Source organism: Nyctibius grandis, chromosome 31, assembly GCF_013368605.1.
Source record: "Nyctibius grandis isolate bNycGra1 chromosome 31, bNycGra1.pri, whole genome shotgun sequence".
In the NCBI taxonomy this organism is placed as follows: Eukaryota; Metazoa; Chordata; class Aves; order Nyctibiiformes; family Nyctibiidae; genus Nyctibius; species Nyctibius grandis.
Genome location: NC_090688.1, coordinates 4,698,746 through 4,712,110, shown reverse-complemented (window position 1 = coordinate 4,712,110; position 13,365 = coordinate 4,698,746). Strand labels below are relative to the sequence as shown.

General features: G+C 70.4%; 1 protein-coding gene across 2 annotated transcripts; it reads right to left on the bottom strand.

The window, feature by feature from the left end:
- Nucleotides 1–14: 14 nt before the first annotated feature.
- ANO8 (anoctamin 8) lies at nt 15–11,429 on the bottom strand. 2 transcript variants are annotated; one of them, XM_068420794.1, is made up of 18 exons: nt 11,312–11,429; nt 8,507–8,617; nt 7,961–8,093; nt 7,746–7,884; nt 7,250–7,346; nt 6,857–6,973; nt 6,651–6,778; nt 6,264–6,446; nt 5,880–6,032; nt 5,684–5,810; nt 5,551–5,606; nt 5,381–5,455; nt 5,013–5,156; nt 4,062–4,745; nt 3,765–3,956; nt 3,555–3,686; nt 3,171–3,281; nt 15–2,907 (listed from the first exon to the last, which is right to left on the bottom strand). In XM_068420794.1, the coding sequence occupies exons 1-18, from the start codon at nt 11,409–11,411 to the stop codon at nt 2,233–2,235; spliced, it is 3,357 nt and encodes a 1,118-aa protein (XP_068276895.1). In that variant the 5' UTR covers nt 11,412–11,429; the 3' UTR covers nt 15–2,232. The 2 variants fall into 2 exon arrangements, with proteins under 2 accessions (XP_068276895.1, XP_068276896.1); XM_068420795.1 differs by having other exon boundaries at nt 6,264–6,425.
- Between the last annotated feature and the right edge of the window lie 1,936 nt (nt 11,430–13,365).

Below are 13,365 nucleotides of genomic sequence, written 5' to 3'. Positions count from 1 at the left end.
CCAGAGCCTCAGGCTTGTTGAAATATATTTTTATTGCATTTCTGCAGGTTTTACAAAAATATGACAAAATAAATTAAAAAGAAATAAATAACCCCCTTCATTTCTTTTAATTTCCAAAGAAATAAAACACAGCAAGGAGAAAAAAAACAAAACAACCAACCAAACCAACCTCACTCCTGCCTCCTTTGTACAGTAACTGCCCCGAAGAGCGAGATACCAGACAGCGGCCGCTTGTAGAAATACTTTAGACAGAGAAATGTTTAAAAATGCCCTGGGCTGCGGGGCCGCGGCGGCAGCGGGACCGTCTCCCTCCGGCGAGCGGTGCAGGGACCGGGGGTGCCAGGACTGTAACTCGCAGGAGGGAAATGGGACAAAAAGAAACTCCCTTTAGGACCAGCGTGTGTTCAGGTGGGAGCTGGCCCCGAGCAGCCGAACCCAAGAGGTGAGATGGAGACAGGGAGAGCGCTCGGTGCCTCCGGGGGGCCGAGGGCCCCGGTGTCCCAGTGCCACGGAGCCCAGCGCTCCCTTCTCCCTGCCCTCGCCCCAGAAATCTCTCCTGCATCCTCCGCTCGTGGTGCCCAGGAGAGGGCATGGCTGGCGTGGGAGGGCAAGGGGGGACCAACGGCCCTGTACGACCTCTGGCCATCTGTGGGAAGCCAGCCCTGGTCCTGGGGACAGCAAAGCTCAGGGCTGTCCCCAGCCCCCGCGGGGATGTCGTCCCCTCACAGCGCGAGGAGCCCACCCTGGGAGCGTCTCGGCAGCACCTCGGTCCCCGAGGCAGCACCGGTGAGCAGCAGGTAAAGCCTTTGCCCTCTCCTGCCCTTATTGCTGTAGAAAATGGCTTGATTCAGAGACCAACAAAAATTGCACGATGTGTGGAAAGAGACACGGTGGGGGGGGGGAAAAAACCAACCTGACGTTTTCTACAGCCCAGGCCTTGGGGAGAGAGGGGGGCACGGACCCCGCCTGGACCAGGCACAGTGATGGGGCGTCCCCCCGGCCTCCCCCCGCCTCTCCCCAGCTTGCTTTGGAAATGGTTGGCGGGCAGAGAGCAGAGGGCCAGGAGGGAGCGGGCAGGGCTGGATGTCCCCAGCTGGGTCACCCGTGGGTGCCACCGCCCCGGCCCGGCCCCTAAAGCGAAGCAGCACCGAGCAGAGCCGCTGCGAAGCGAGGAGCAGCCGCGTGGCAGCCCCCTCCCCACGCAGCCCGAGCGAGGACGGCGGCTGTTCGAGCACTAAGACTAGACCCAGCGACGGCAAAACCTGCGCCCCGGCAGAAGCGAAGCTGCTCCCACCCCCCAACCCTTGCGCAGAGCTCGCGTCCCCCCGGCCCCGGTCCTTCTCCGGCGTGACCTCCATGTGCCAGCGCCTTATTGCGAAATAATTCCACGAAATAAGAAAGCGGAGAGGGGAAGGGACCGTCCCGGCTCGCGTTGCAGTGGCCGGGGCCGATGCCCGCGCCCGGCCGGGCTCCACCGACGGCGGCACCGGTGCCAGCTCTCGCCTCGAGCCGCCGGACGAAGAAGGTGAGAGAGTCGCCTGCGTTGGGTTTCGGTTTGGTTTTAGTGCAAGAACTGCCCGTGCAGGGGAGCGTGGGGGTTGGTGCTCACCCCGCTCCCTCCCAGGCTTCGGGCAGGAGAAGGTCCCGGTGCCGGGATCCACCGGGGGCTGCTGGGAGCGGGACGGAGCAGGGCACGGCCCCGGTGCCGGCGAGCCCCCGGGCGCTGGCTGTCAGGGGGGTGTAGGCACGGGTGAATTGGGCTCCTCTCGCCACGCTCCAGCGAGTGCCGCAGTCTCATCCCTCCGTGATGGCAGACGTGGTGCTGGTCCCGGTGGGTCTGGCAGCACCGGGCTCCTCTGTGTCTCCTCGGGCTGGATCACGGCATCTCCCTGTGCCGACTCCTCGGGGCGGTGGGTGCCAGCGGCAGGACCCCGGGCTCACGGCATGGAACCAGACCCAGGCATCTCCCACCGGGGCGCGGGAGGGGACCCTGTGGGGATGCCCCATCCGAAGCCGCCGCTGCTCACACCCCTGGCGCTTCGCTCGGGTGTCCTTGGCGCAGGATGTGGCCAGGAGCCGCTGGAGCTGGGGATGAGGCAGCAGCGGGTCCCGGCGGAGGGGCGCGAAGGGACGCGGCAGAGGGGGACAGCGAGGGGAGGCGAGAGGGGGACAGTGTCTGCGGCCGCCTGAGGAGGGGAGCGGGCAGCCCCCTCGCTCCCCCAGAAGGTCCCGTTAGAGTTTGTAGCCCCCGCTCTCCTCCTCCGCCCGGCTCTCCGGCTCCTCTCGGCCCCCCTCCTCCGGCGCCCCGTTGAGATGGGACTTGCTGGGGACCGGCCGCTCGCCCGTGTCCACCGAGGGGCCGGGCCGGGGCTGGGGGGAGGCGGTGGCCACGGCACCGTTGCCCCCGGCCCCTTCGGACTTGCCGAAGTTGAAGAGCTTGCCGGGATTGAAGGGCTTGGTGGGCGACTGGACCTTCTCGGTCCCCACGTCCCGCTTAGTCTCGGGGGATTTCAGGAACTTGAAGCTGAGGAAGCCGGGGAGTTTGTTCTCGGTGCCGGTGGGGGACTGGGGGGACCTGGCGGTGGCCGTGCTGCCAGCCCCCCCGGAGAGGAACTTGCCCTGCAACGGGATGATCTGCTTCAGCTTCATCACGTTGTTGGTGGCCAGGAGGGAGCTGGGTCGCTTGGGCTTGTCGGAGCCGTGCGACGTGGCCCCGGAGGAGCCCTTCCCTTTGCTCTGGCTCTTCTCGTGGGCCGGGTCCTGCCCGGCGGCCTCGGGCTTGGCCTCGTCGCGGCCGGACTCGCGTTCCTTGCGGGCCTGGTACTCGGCGTGCCGCTGCCGCTCCTCCTCCTCCCGCTTGCGCCGCTGCTGCTGCTGGAAGTGGTGCTGCGCCTGGCGCTCGTGCTTCTGCCGGCGGGGACCCCGTCAGCCCCGGGGACGCCTCGGGGAGCCCACTGGTCCCGGGGACGCCTCAGGGAGCCCGTCTGCCCCGGGGACGCCTCAGGGAGCCCGTCTGCCCCGGGGACACCTCAGGGACCCCGTCAGCCCTGGGGATGCCTCTGGGAGCCCACCGGCCCTGGGGACGCTTAAGGGAGCCCACCAGCCCCGGGGACAGGGGGTCCCGGCTCCGTGCCCAGCCCCGAGGAGGGTCCCCCCCCGGCGTCACCTACCTTGAAGGCCTCGCGGCGCTGGTACTCCAGCTTGGCCATCTCCTCAGCCACCCAGGCGGGGATGTCGGGGATGGCCGCTTGGATGACGTACTTCAGGAGCAGGGCGAAGTGCTGCGGGGGGCACGCGGGGGCCGGCTGAGCATCCCCATCCCGAAACGCACCCCGCGAGGGACGGGGGACCAGAGAGACCCTACACTAACCCCCTGGGGGGCTCTGGGCCCCGGCGCCTCGCTCGGCAGCACCCACCACCTGCGGGGAGCTGCCCGGGGTTGCAGCGGAGGGTTTAGGGCTGAGACCCCGTCCCTGGAGGGGAAGGGCTGTGGGAGCCGAGACAGCACCTTGTCACGCACCGGGAGACCCTACAATAACAGAGGGCCACGGTACCTCCAGCACCACCACGGAGATGATGGCTCCCTCGGGGCTGAGCCAGGGGAAGAGGCGCTGGAGCTGCCCACACTGGGCGATCAGGTAGCAGTTGACCACGATGGCCAGGACGCCCATGGCCTCCATCACCTTCTGCAAGAGCGATGGTGCCAGGGGTGAGCCCCTGGCCAGCTGGGCCCCCCCCAAGCCCCCTGCCACCCCCCAGCCCACCTGCCACTGCCCGATGCTCTCGACGCGCTGCCCGAAGGGCCGCTGCAGCCCCGTGCACAGCTTGAAGGCGTCGCTCCGGATCTCGATGACGTTGTTCACCAGGGCGCACATGGCGGCCAGGGGGAAGGCGCAGGAGAAGAGCACCACGTAGCCAAACTGGATGAACATCTCCTGGTAGTCCTGGAAGGTGTCCTGGGGAGGAAGAGGAGGAGGAAGAGCACGTTGCAATGGGGCTTAGGGTGTGGGGGGGGGTACCCTGCACCCCACCAGCCCCGTGCCCCCCGTGGGGCTGCTCACCTCGTACTTCTTCATGCAGCTCTCCACCTCCGCCTGCGTCAGCTGCGTGGAGTAGTCCTCCTCCGGCGGGTCAATCCACGACGCTCGGTTACGCTTCCTCCCTTCCTCCTCACCCTCCTCCTCCTCCTCCTCCCGGCTCTCAGCCGCTCGCCTCCTCCGACCGGCCCGCGGGACCACCGCTGGCTCCGCCGCCTTCACCGGGCTGCCGGCGGGACCTTCGGCCTCCTCCTCGTCCTCGCACAGCTCGAAGACGGCCGCGGGGTCCATGCCCTTCTCCACCATGGTGGGGCTGCCCTCCTCCAGGAAGCTCTCGTCCTCGGGGCCGCCGGGCTCCCCGCCACGCCGCTCCCCCCTCTCGATGAAGCTCACCTTCTTCAGCTTCAGCCCGCAATCCAGCGCGCTCTCCTCCTCCGAGTCCGACTCGCGCCGCTCTTCCTCCTCCTCCTCTTCCTCCGGCACCCCGCAGCCCCCGTTCAGACACTTCTTCTCCCCCTGCGACCCCTCGGCGGGTGCCTGGGGGGGGTGGCGGCGGCGGGGGGCGAGCAGGCGGAGGACGGCGTGGGCGAGCTGGCGGAGGCTGCGGAGGTTGAGGTCCCCCCGGCGCAGGCGCCGGTACAGGTGGGGCTGCGACACCTCCCTGACGTTCTGCAGGAACTGGCGGGTGATGAGCAGCGTGGCCAGCATCTGCGCGGGGACACGGGCTGTCACCCGGGGTGGCGGGGGGTGGGGACGGCGTGTCCCTGCATCCCACGGGGTCCCCGCTCCTCCCCGTGGCTGTGCTGGTGGAGTGGGACACCCAAGCCTGGTGTCCCCCCAAGCTGTGACCCCCCATGGGTGACAGCTGGTGGGACCTCAGCGGCGCTGGGGCTGGGGGTGCCTGTCTCCCTCCCGGGGGTCCCAGGGGTGGGGTGTGGGGGGATGCCCGGCCCCTCCCTCCCTCCCCGCTCCTACTTTGGATACTCCCAGTCTCCAGCAAAAGCCCAGGAGGCCCTTAAGGAAGATGAGAGAGAGGTGGAGGTGGAGGAGGATGAAGGGGAGGAGAGCGTCTTTGAGCTGACGCACGAGGCTTTGGGAGAGAGAGAAGATGAGCAGGAGCTGTGGAAGGGACAGAAGAACAGACAGACAGACAGACAGAGAGAGACCGTGAGCGGGAGCAGGGGCTGGGGACCGCGGCGCGGGCGTGCTGGGGGGGACACCGGCCCCCCTGGAGGGCACAGCGGGGGACGGTGGCAGGGGTGGCTCGAGGACATCCGTCTGTCTGTCCGGGTGGCACCGAGGGGGCTCACGCCGGCCCCGCCGCCCCCGGGCATGGCCCTTACCTCCTTCAGCCGCTCCATGTCTTTGAGGTAGAACCCGATGTAGAAAAGACTCAGGTATGAATTTACAAACTGAAACTGGGGTGGGGGGAGAGGGGGGGTGAGCACAGGGTGACCACCGGGACCCCCCCGTCCCCTCTGTCCCCCCCCAGGGCCACCCGTTCCCCTCTCACCAGGACGATTTTGATGATGAGGTGTTTCTCGTAGGCACTCTGCAGGCGGTAGTTCTCTGCAAGGCAGAAGTTGGGGGTTCAGGGGGGGTTCACGGGGGGGGTCCCAGCACCTCGGGGTGCCGCCCCCACGCACCCATGTCGTTCAGCCAGTAGGCGATCTTCTTGTAAGCCTCGTCGCAGGCGGTGACGATGGCAGCCAGGACGATTTTTGGGAGGAAACGGATGATCCGGGGCAGCTCCTGGATGCTCAGCACGAACTCCTGCGGGGATGGGCATGGGGTCAGCCTGGGGGGGTTTGGCAGCCTGGCGTGGGGGGGACGGGGACCCACCTGGAGCTGGAAGCAGCCCAGCATGAGGAGGAAGACGAGGGAGAGGCAGGCGAGGCAGACGGGGAGGCTGACCAGGCACTGGAAGAGCAGCCGCTTCCATGGTGGGTAGTAAAACTCCTCGGCGCTGGTCACGGGGCTGATCCTCTTAATGCCCTAATGGGGAGGGGGGGGGGGTCAGCGGGTGACCCCCCCCATGGTGGGGAGCCCCAGGGGATCCCCCGGTGACCCCAGTGCTGCTGGGACCCCCCTCAGGGTGCTGGCGCAGGGGGTGTCACGAAGGTGCCAGTTCTCTGCACTGAGCCTGGGTGGCTCGTCGGGGTCAGGGGGGAGCTCAGAGGGACCCCAGCCCCAGGGACACCCCACACCCCCCCCCCCAGGGCTCACCCTGAACTGGGGCCGGGGCTCCTCGATGGACTCGGCCGGGGTGTCCAGCGTCCCCCACTTGTAGGCGAACTCGGCCCCGCGGCGCTTCCACTCCTCGAGGAAGAGGGTGGACCAGACGACGTTGAAGATGGCGAAGACGACGCAGCAGATGTCCTGGCTGGTCTGCGGGACGGGTGGCACCAACTGCACCGGGGTCGGTCCCCTCCCGTCCCCGACACCCCCCCTCCCCAGCCCCGGGGGGGGCTGCCCTGGCCCCGGCAGCCTCCCGGCTCCAGCAGTTACAGCATTAACCCACCGTAGGGGAAGCCTGGAGCGAGGAGGGCTGGAGCCCCCCCACCCCACGCCCCCCAAACGCGGGGGGCTGCCCCATTTCCCAGCCCCTCTCACCTGGTCGCTCTCGGTGAAGGTGTAGAGGATGGAGCCGAAGACAGCGGGGTACACCATGGCCGAGGTGTAGAAGCCCAGCCAGGCGAAGTACAGGGCGATCTTCACCCCGAAGTAGTCGCAGATCTCATCTGTGGGGGCCGAGGGGGGGCATCAGCGGGGCCAGGACCCCCAGACCCCCTCCCCGTGCCACCCCTGCAGCACCTTACCCAGCGGCTGCGCCTCGCACACCGCCTGCACCCAGGACTTCATGAGCCGCTTGAGGATCCTCTGCTCGTGCAGCGGGAAGACCTGCTGGATGACACCGCGGGCAGCCAGCTCCGGGACTGCGCCGCGGGGCACGGCGTGAGGGGCGGGCGGTGGGGACGCTGCCAGCACCCCCATGAGTGTCCCCAGGTGTCCCTGGTGTGGTGGGGTTTGGGGCAGGGACAATAGGGAGGATGGGTTTGGGGTGATGGTGGCACGTCGGGGCTCTGTGCCCATCCACAAGACCCTCACTGGGCTTGTGTCCTCCAGGGCCACCATGGCACGGGCTGGGCAGAGGGAGCAGGGCAGTGGGGTGCCATGCTGTGCCATGCTGTGCCGTGCTGTGCCATACTCACTGATGGGCTGTCCCTCGAGGAAGTGGATGTTGTGCAGCGCCTCACCCTGCTTGGCGCGCAGGTTCTCCAGCCAATACCTGATGATGTTTTGCCGTTCCTGCGGCACCGCAGCGGGGTTGAGCCCGGGGCGATGGTCCCACCCGGCCCCTCTCCTGTCCCCTCCCCAAACCCGCCTTGTCCCCAGTTTGGGGGATGGCTGGATGGGTCCCCAGCTGGGCTGGGGCTCCCTGATCCCCTTCTTCACATCAGGAGGGAGAGAGGGCGTGCCTTCCCTGCCCCACGTCCCCACATCCCCCCATCCCTGCATCCCCCATCCCTTCATGCCCCCATCCCTGCACCCCCCCATCCCTGCATCCCCCCATCCCTGCATCCCTGCCCTGCATCCTCACATCCCCTCATCCCCGTGTCCCCACATCCCTCATCCCTGCATCCCTCATCCCTGAATCCCCCATCCCAGCATCCCCACTTCCCTTCATCCCCCATCCCCACACCCCACCTGAGAGGTGAAGAAGTAAAGCTCGTTCTCGATGTTCTCGTAGATGTAATCCTCCTCGCAGGAGAAGCTCCGCATCCCCCCGCCGAACTCAGCCTTCACCGGTTTCCGCAGCCCGATCTCGTCGGCCCCACGCAGCAAACTGCAGGGAGAGGGGACGCGGCTGGGGCCACGGTGGGGGCCGCGCCGGGGGGCTGGGGGCGCGGTTGGGACCCTACCTCTCGTAGGTGGCGGTGACGAAGAAGGCGTAGACACGGGTGTGCTTGTGGTGCCGGACCTGGACGATGAGCTCGGGGATGCCGAGGCGGATGTGGTTGAGGAGCCAGAGCAGCGTGTGGTCGTCGGTGGTGTCTGGATGGCGCCGGTCAGCGCGGTCCACGTCCCCCAGCAAAGCCTGTCCCGGTCCCCATCCCTCCCCCATCCCCATCCCTCCCCACATCCCCATCCCTCCCCCATCCCCATCCCTCCCCACGTCCCCCATCCCTCCCCACGTCCCCCATCCCTCCCCATGTCTCCCATCCCTCCCCACATCCCCATCCCTCCCCACATCCCCATCCCTCCCACATCCCCATCCCTCCCCGTGTCCCCATCCCTCCCACATCCCCATCCCTCCCACATCCTCATCCCTCCCCATGTCCCCATCCCTCTCCACATCCCCCATCCCTCCCACATCCCCCATCCCCGCTGCAGCTCTGTGCTGCCACCCCGGTGCCCCCCACCAGCACCGTCAGCCCCGGCCCCGGGTACCCCGGGCATCGCCCTACCCGGGAAGGTCATGAGCACGTCGCAGTTCTCCGTGGGCACCGTCTTCATCCAGGCCTTGTGGGACATGATGTAGCGCCCGGCCTGGAGCAGCCGCTTCCCAAAGAGCTTATCTGGGGGGGTGAGGGGGGGGTAAGCAGCCACGGGACCCCGCAGGGCACCCCCCACCCACACCCCGGCGATCCGGACCCCAAAGCACCGACGACTCAGCTGCCGGCGCATGGGATGGGTGCGGGGACCCCCGGCGTGACCCCGGCAGTGGCCATGGCAGCAGGTCGTGGCCCCTCTCGTGGTGACGCCGGCCCCGGCTCCGGTTTCTCCTCCGGCAGCTCAGGGTGCCCAAAAAGGCCCCGACAGCTGCCGCAGAGGAGCTGGCAGCACGTCCTGGCACCCCTGGGGTGCCAGCTGCCGCGGGATGCCCCGGGGTGCCCCCCTGCAGCCCCCCCAGCCGCTCACCTCCGCCCGCAGCCCCTCGGCGGGGCCGGGATCCGGCGGGGCCGCGGCTCCGGGAGATGGGAAACGGCAGGAAAAATGGGGAGAGCGAAAAAGCAGCCGGTCTCCATGGAAACCCGGGGAGGCCCCGCGCCGCCGCGGCAAGGAGGGATGGGGACGGTCCCCAGGGTCCCCTTGTCACCCCCCGGCGGGGACCGGCGCAGGGACACAGCCCCTGCCCTGCTGCGGGGTGCCCACGCCGCGGGGACATGCTGTCCCTGTGCCCAGCGTCCCCATTGCGCCTCTTGGGGCAGATGGGGATGGGGTACATCCCAAAACGCTGCCCGGGGCAGGCAGGGAGGGCAGGATGGGGCTCCCTGGTGGTGCTGGGGTGGGTCCCCCCCTCAGGACCCTGTTTCTCCCTGCCCCACACCAGCAGTGCACCCAGACACCTCCCTGCCTCAGTTTCCCCTCCTAAGCCAGGGTGGCAGAGCCAGGATGGGGCGGGTGGACCGATGCCCAGGGGACGTCACGGTCCCTCCGGCAGCCCCAGGGCTGGGAAGGTCCCGGGGCTCCGGAAACGCTGCTCACACCGGGACGGGCCCGAAAAACAGGAAATGCCAAACCCGCCCTGAGAGCTCATGGCGGGGCATGAACCCCGGCTCCGGGCACCCCCGGACCCCCCTGCACTGGGGGAGCAGAGCAGGGCCCCCTCCCCACCAGCCAGGCTGAGACCCGACAAACTCATTGCAATTGGGAAGGGCTGAGACCCGACAAACTCATCGCTGTTGGGAAGGGCTGAGACCCAACAAACTCATTGCCCCAGCCGCTGTGGGAAGGGGCCGCGGCACCGGGCTCTGAAAGGCCGCCCTGTCCCGGCACCGTGGGCGAACACCGGGGACGGTGCCAGGCTGCCAGCCAGCCGCCCCCGGAGCGGGGCCGATCCTGCACCCCGGGGCACGTCCCGCACCTTGGGCCTGGCGCTGCCGGGGTGCTGGGGTGGCCCCGCGGTGCTGGTGGCGGTGGGGTGGCCGCGCTCACCGGGCACCTCACCGGTGCCATCGGGGTGAGCTCACCCACCCTGAACCATTCAGGGCCTGCCGGGAGCGGGGTGACCAGCGCCAGCGGGGTGGGGGCACGCAGGGGCTCAGCCGTCGCACACGCGTGTGCCAGCGTGCAAACCGGGGCGATGCCGGAGGGGTGGGCGCCCACCCGAGGCCTCGGCTCCAGGTGCCGGAGGGTTTTTCCCACCCAAGGTCAAGGGAAAAGACGTGGCCGAGCCGCAGAGGGGACCCCGACCCTGGCTGGGGTGGGGGGGCCCGGCCCTGCCTTTGCCCCGCTCTGGCCACTGGCTCCTTCTGGCCCCGCTGCCAGTGAGAGCAGCCCCCAGCCCCCTCCTGGCACCCGGTGCCATCCCCACCCCAGCACGCAGGGTCTGCCGGCGGCGTGCGGGGACGGAGCCCCACAGCATCCCCCCCCCCACGCCCCAGACCCGCGTCCCCGCTCGTCCCCGCGGTCCCCCGCTCCCCCGGCACGCCACGGCCGTGCCGCTCACCTTGGCTCCCCGGGATAAGGTCACGGGAGCCGCAGCGTGCCGGGGACGCCGCTGCCCCGCCACCGAGCGGAGCCCGCGGCCACCGGGGCCGGAGGGGGGAGCAGCGATGCCGCCTGCCACGGCAGCCGCGTCCCGGGGGGGGACACGAAGTGGGTCACCCCCCCCCCAGGCAGGAGTCCCCCCGCTCGCTGCACAGCAGGCAGCAGGCCCTGCCTGCGCTGCCCGGCCCTGCGGACCCCAACCCGGCCGTGGGGATGTCACTTGCCCCCGGGGCCACGCGGGGGGACCCCAACCCCAGCTTGGGGACCCCAACCCAAAGCCCCCGTCCTGCAACCACTGTCCAGCCCTGTCCTGGGGGGCATGGAGCCAGGCTGAGGGGGGGGGGGGGGCATGGGACTGTCCTGGGGGGGGCAAAAGGACCTTCCCGGGGGTCCATGGCCCGGAGGTGACACGGGGGGTGCCTGGACCCGGTGCTGGGGACATCATGGGTACGTCGTCGGGGACACAGCCCCGTGTGTGGGCCCCATCCCGGGGGGGCACCGATCATCCCGGAGGCGTGACACCCAGCCCCGATCCCCGGAGGACCCCAGACCCCCCTGGGGGCGCAGGGACAGGACCCCCGAGGGGGGGGCACGGGGATGTCCTCGGGGGGCGCACGGAGCCCTCCCGGGGTCGGGGGGACACTCGCAGCCCCACCGGGGCACGGCCCCTGCCCCGTCCCCGGGAGCCGCAGCCCGGCCGAGCCCCGCCGCCATCCGCATCGCGCCGCAGGGAGCGGCCCCCCCCCGGTCCTCCCCGGTCCCCCCCGGTCCCACCTTACCCAGGACGCCGGTCGGGGCCGCCGGGTCCGCTCGCTCCTCGCCGGTGGGGGCCCGCCGGGGCCGGTCGCCGTCCTGCGCTGCCGCCGGCGGCTCGGGCATGGTGCGGGGCTCCGGGGCGGCGGCTCGGCGGCGGGGGCCGGTGCATGGAGGGGGCCGCGGCGGCGGCGCCGGGCTCGGGGCCGGGGCCGCCGGTGCCGCCGGTGCCACCGGGGCCGGGCGGGAGGAGGGACAAAGGCGGCGGAGCGGAGCGCGGCGCTCCCGGCCCCTTTAATTGTCTGCTCGGGCGCCGTCTCCCCAGCGCCGGTCGCACCGGCCACGCGTGTCCGGCCGCGCCCCGTGGGGTGGTCCCGGCGGGGGGGCGGAGGGGGGGGCACGGAGCATCCCGACTCCCCCCGGGCACGGAGCATCCTCCTCCCCGCCCCGGGCCGCCCCCCGCGTCCCCCGAGCCCCCCTCCGCTGCCGGCCCCGGGGCTGCCCCGTGCCCCCCCGTGCCCCTCCGTGCCCCCCGCCCCGGCACGGCGCCCAGGCTGTTCCCTGCAGCACCCGGGGCGGGGTGCGGGGGGGGGGGCCCGGTAACCCGACCGTGCTGCCCGCTGCCTCCCTGACCTTTCGGGAGCTCTCCTCTGCCCCCCCCGCCCCGCTCCCAGCCCGGTCACTCGGGGAGACCCCCCCACCCACCCCCCCGCAGCGCCGGAGGGTCCCGGGGCCCCGCGCAGCCTGGCCGGGGCACACCGTGACCCCCCCGGCAGGGCAGGCGGTGGGGCGGGGGGCACCCCTGTGCCAGGTCCCGCTCGCCCCCCCGCAGCTCCGCGCACGCCCGCGGCTATTTCGGGGCCGGGGCCGGGTGCCAGCGCGGGTGAAGGGTGCCACAAGGAGCTGTCCCCTCCTCTGGCATCGCTGTCGCAGCAGCTGGAGGCGGGGGGGGGACAGGCTGGCACGTCTCCCAGGCCTGGCCACCGTCCCAGGGTTGGCCGGGCCCGGGGTGCCCCCCCCTGCCCAAGGGGTCCGGCAGAGCCCAAGACCCTCCTGGGACCCCCCTGGGACCCCCCTGGCCCGGCTGCCAGGCAGGGAAGGGAAGGCTGAGCCCCTCAGTGCTGGGGGGCGAGGGGGGGCACAAGGAAAAGCTTCTGCACCCCAGGGTGGGGAGGGGGTCCGGGCTGGCCGGGTCTCGGGGGTCTGCCCCGGCACCTTGCAGGGATGTGCAGGGCTGTGCGTGTCACCGGGGACCCCAAAGCCCCCACGAGACCCCCCCAGCCCCAGAGCTGATGCTCTGCTGCGGCTCCTCCTCTGGGTTCCCATTCCTTGTCGCTGGCCCACAGAACATGGGGGGGTTTAGGGGGGTCCGCAGGGATTTAGCACAGGAGGCGACATTGGGAGGTCTCCAGCATCCCGGGGATTCCAGCATCCCTGCCTGCATCCCTGCCCGCATCCCTGCCACATCCCTGCCACATCTCTGCCCGCATCCCTGCCCGCACCCCGGCCATGCTGCTGCTCGCTCCTCCCTGCTCCACCTCCTTTGTCTGCATGGCCGCCCCCCCTGTCCCCCCCCCCCCGCCACCGCCGCAGCCCTCCCCAGGCCCCAGCTGACCCAAACCTGCTGCAAACTGAGATGAGATTTTTGGGGACCATGGGGTGAGACCCGCCCCCCCAGAGCAGGGGGGACCCCATTGTCTGGGCTGCCTGTACCCCAGCCCCTGTGCACTGGCTGGCTTGGCTCCCCCCAAGCCTTGGGCCCTGAGCAGGAGGGGATGGGATGGGGACAGGGATGGGGACAGGGATGGGGTCCCCCAGGTCCGGGCAGGGTCTGGGGGGTGGGATGGGAGCGGGTACCGCTCCATGATGCTTCTCGGGGGAATTTCTATGGTTCACGGAGCAGCGGGGCCGTGGGCAGCTGCGGAGCCCCCCCTCAGCGCACCCGGTGGGGGTGTCTCTGGGAGCCCCCACCCCACAGCCCAGGGGTCACCCCGGTCCCCCACTGCGGGGGTGAGACCCCCGGGACGTGGTGGGGGCTCCCCGGCGAAGAGCAGCTCGGCTGGGTGCGGAGCTGGGGCTC

Excerpts from the sequence above, each read along its gene's own strand:
- ANO8 (XM_068420794.1), bottom strand. The coding sequence starts at position 11,411 with ATGCCCGAGCCGCCGGCGGCAGCGCAGGACGGCGACCGGCCCCGGCGG. Across the intron at positions 5,811-5,879 it reads TGGGCTGCTTCCAGCTCCAG|GAGTTCGTGCTGAGCATCCA; the intron begins GTGGGTCCCCGT and ends CCATCCCCGCAG. Across the intron at positions 4,746-5,012 it reads GGAGACTGGGAGTATCCAAA|ATGCTGGCCACGCTGCTCAT; the intron begins GTAGGAGCGGGG and ends GTCCCCGCGCAG.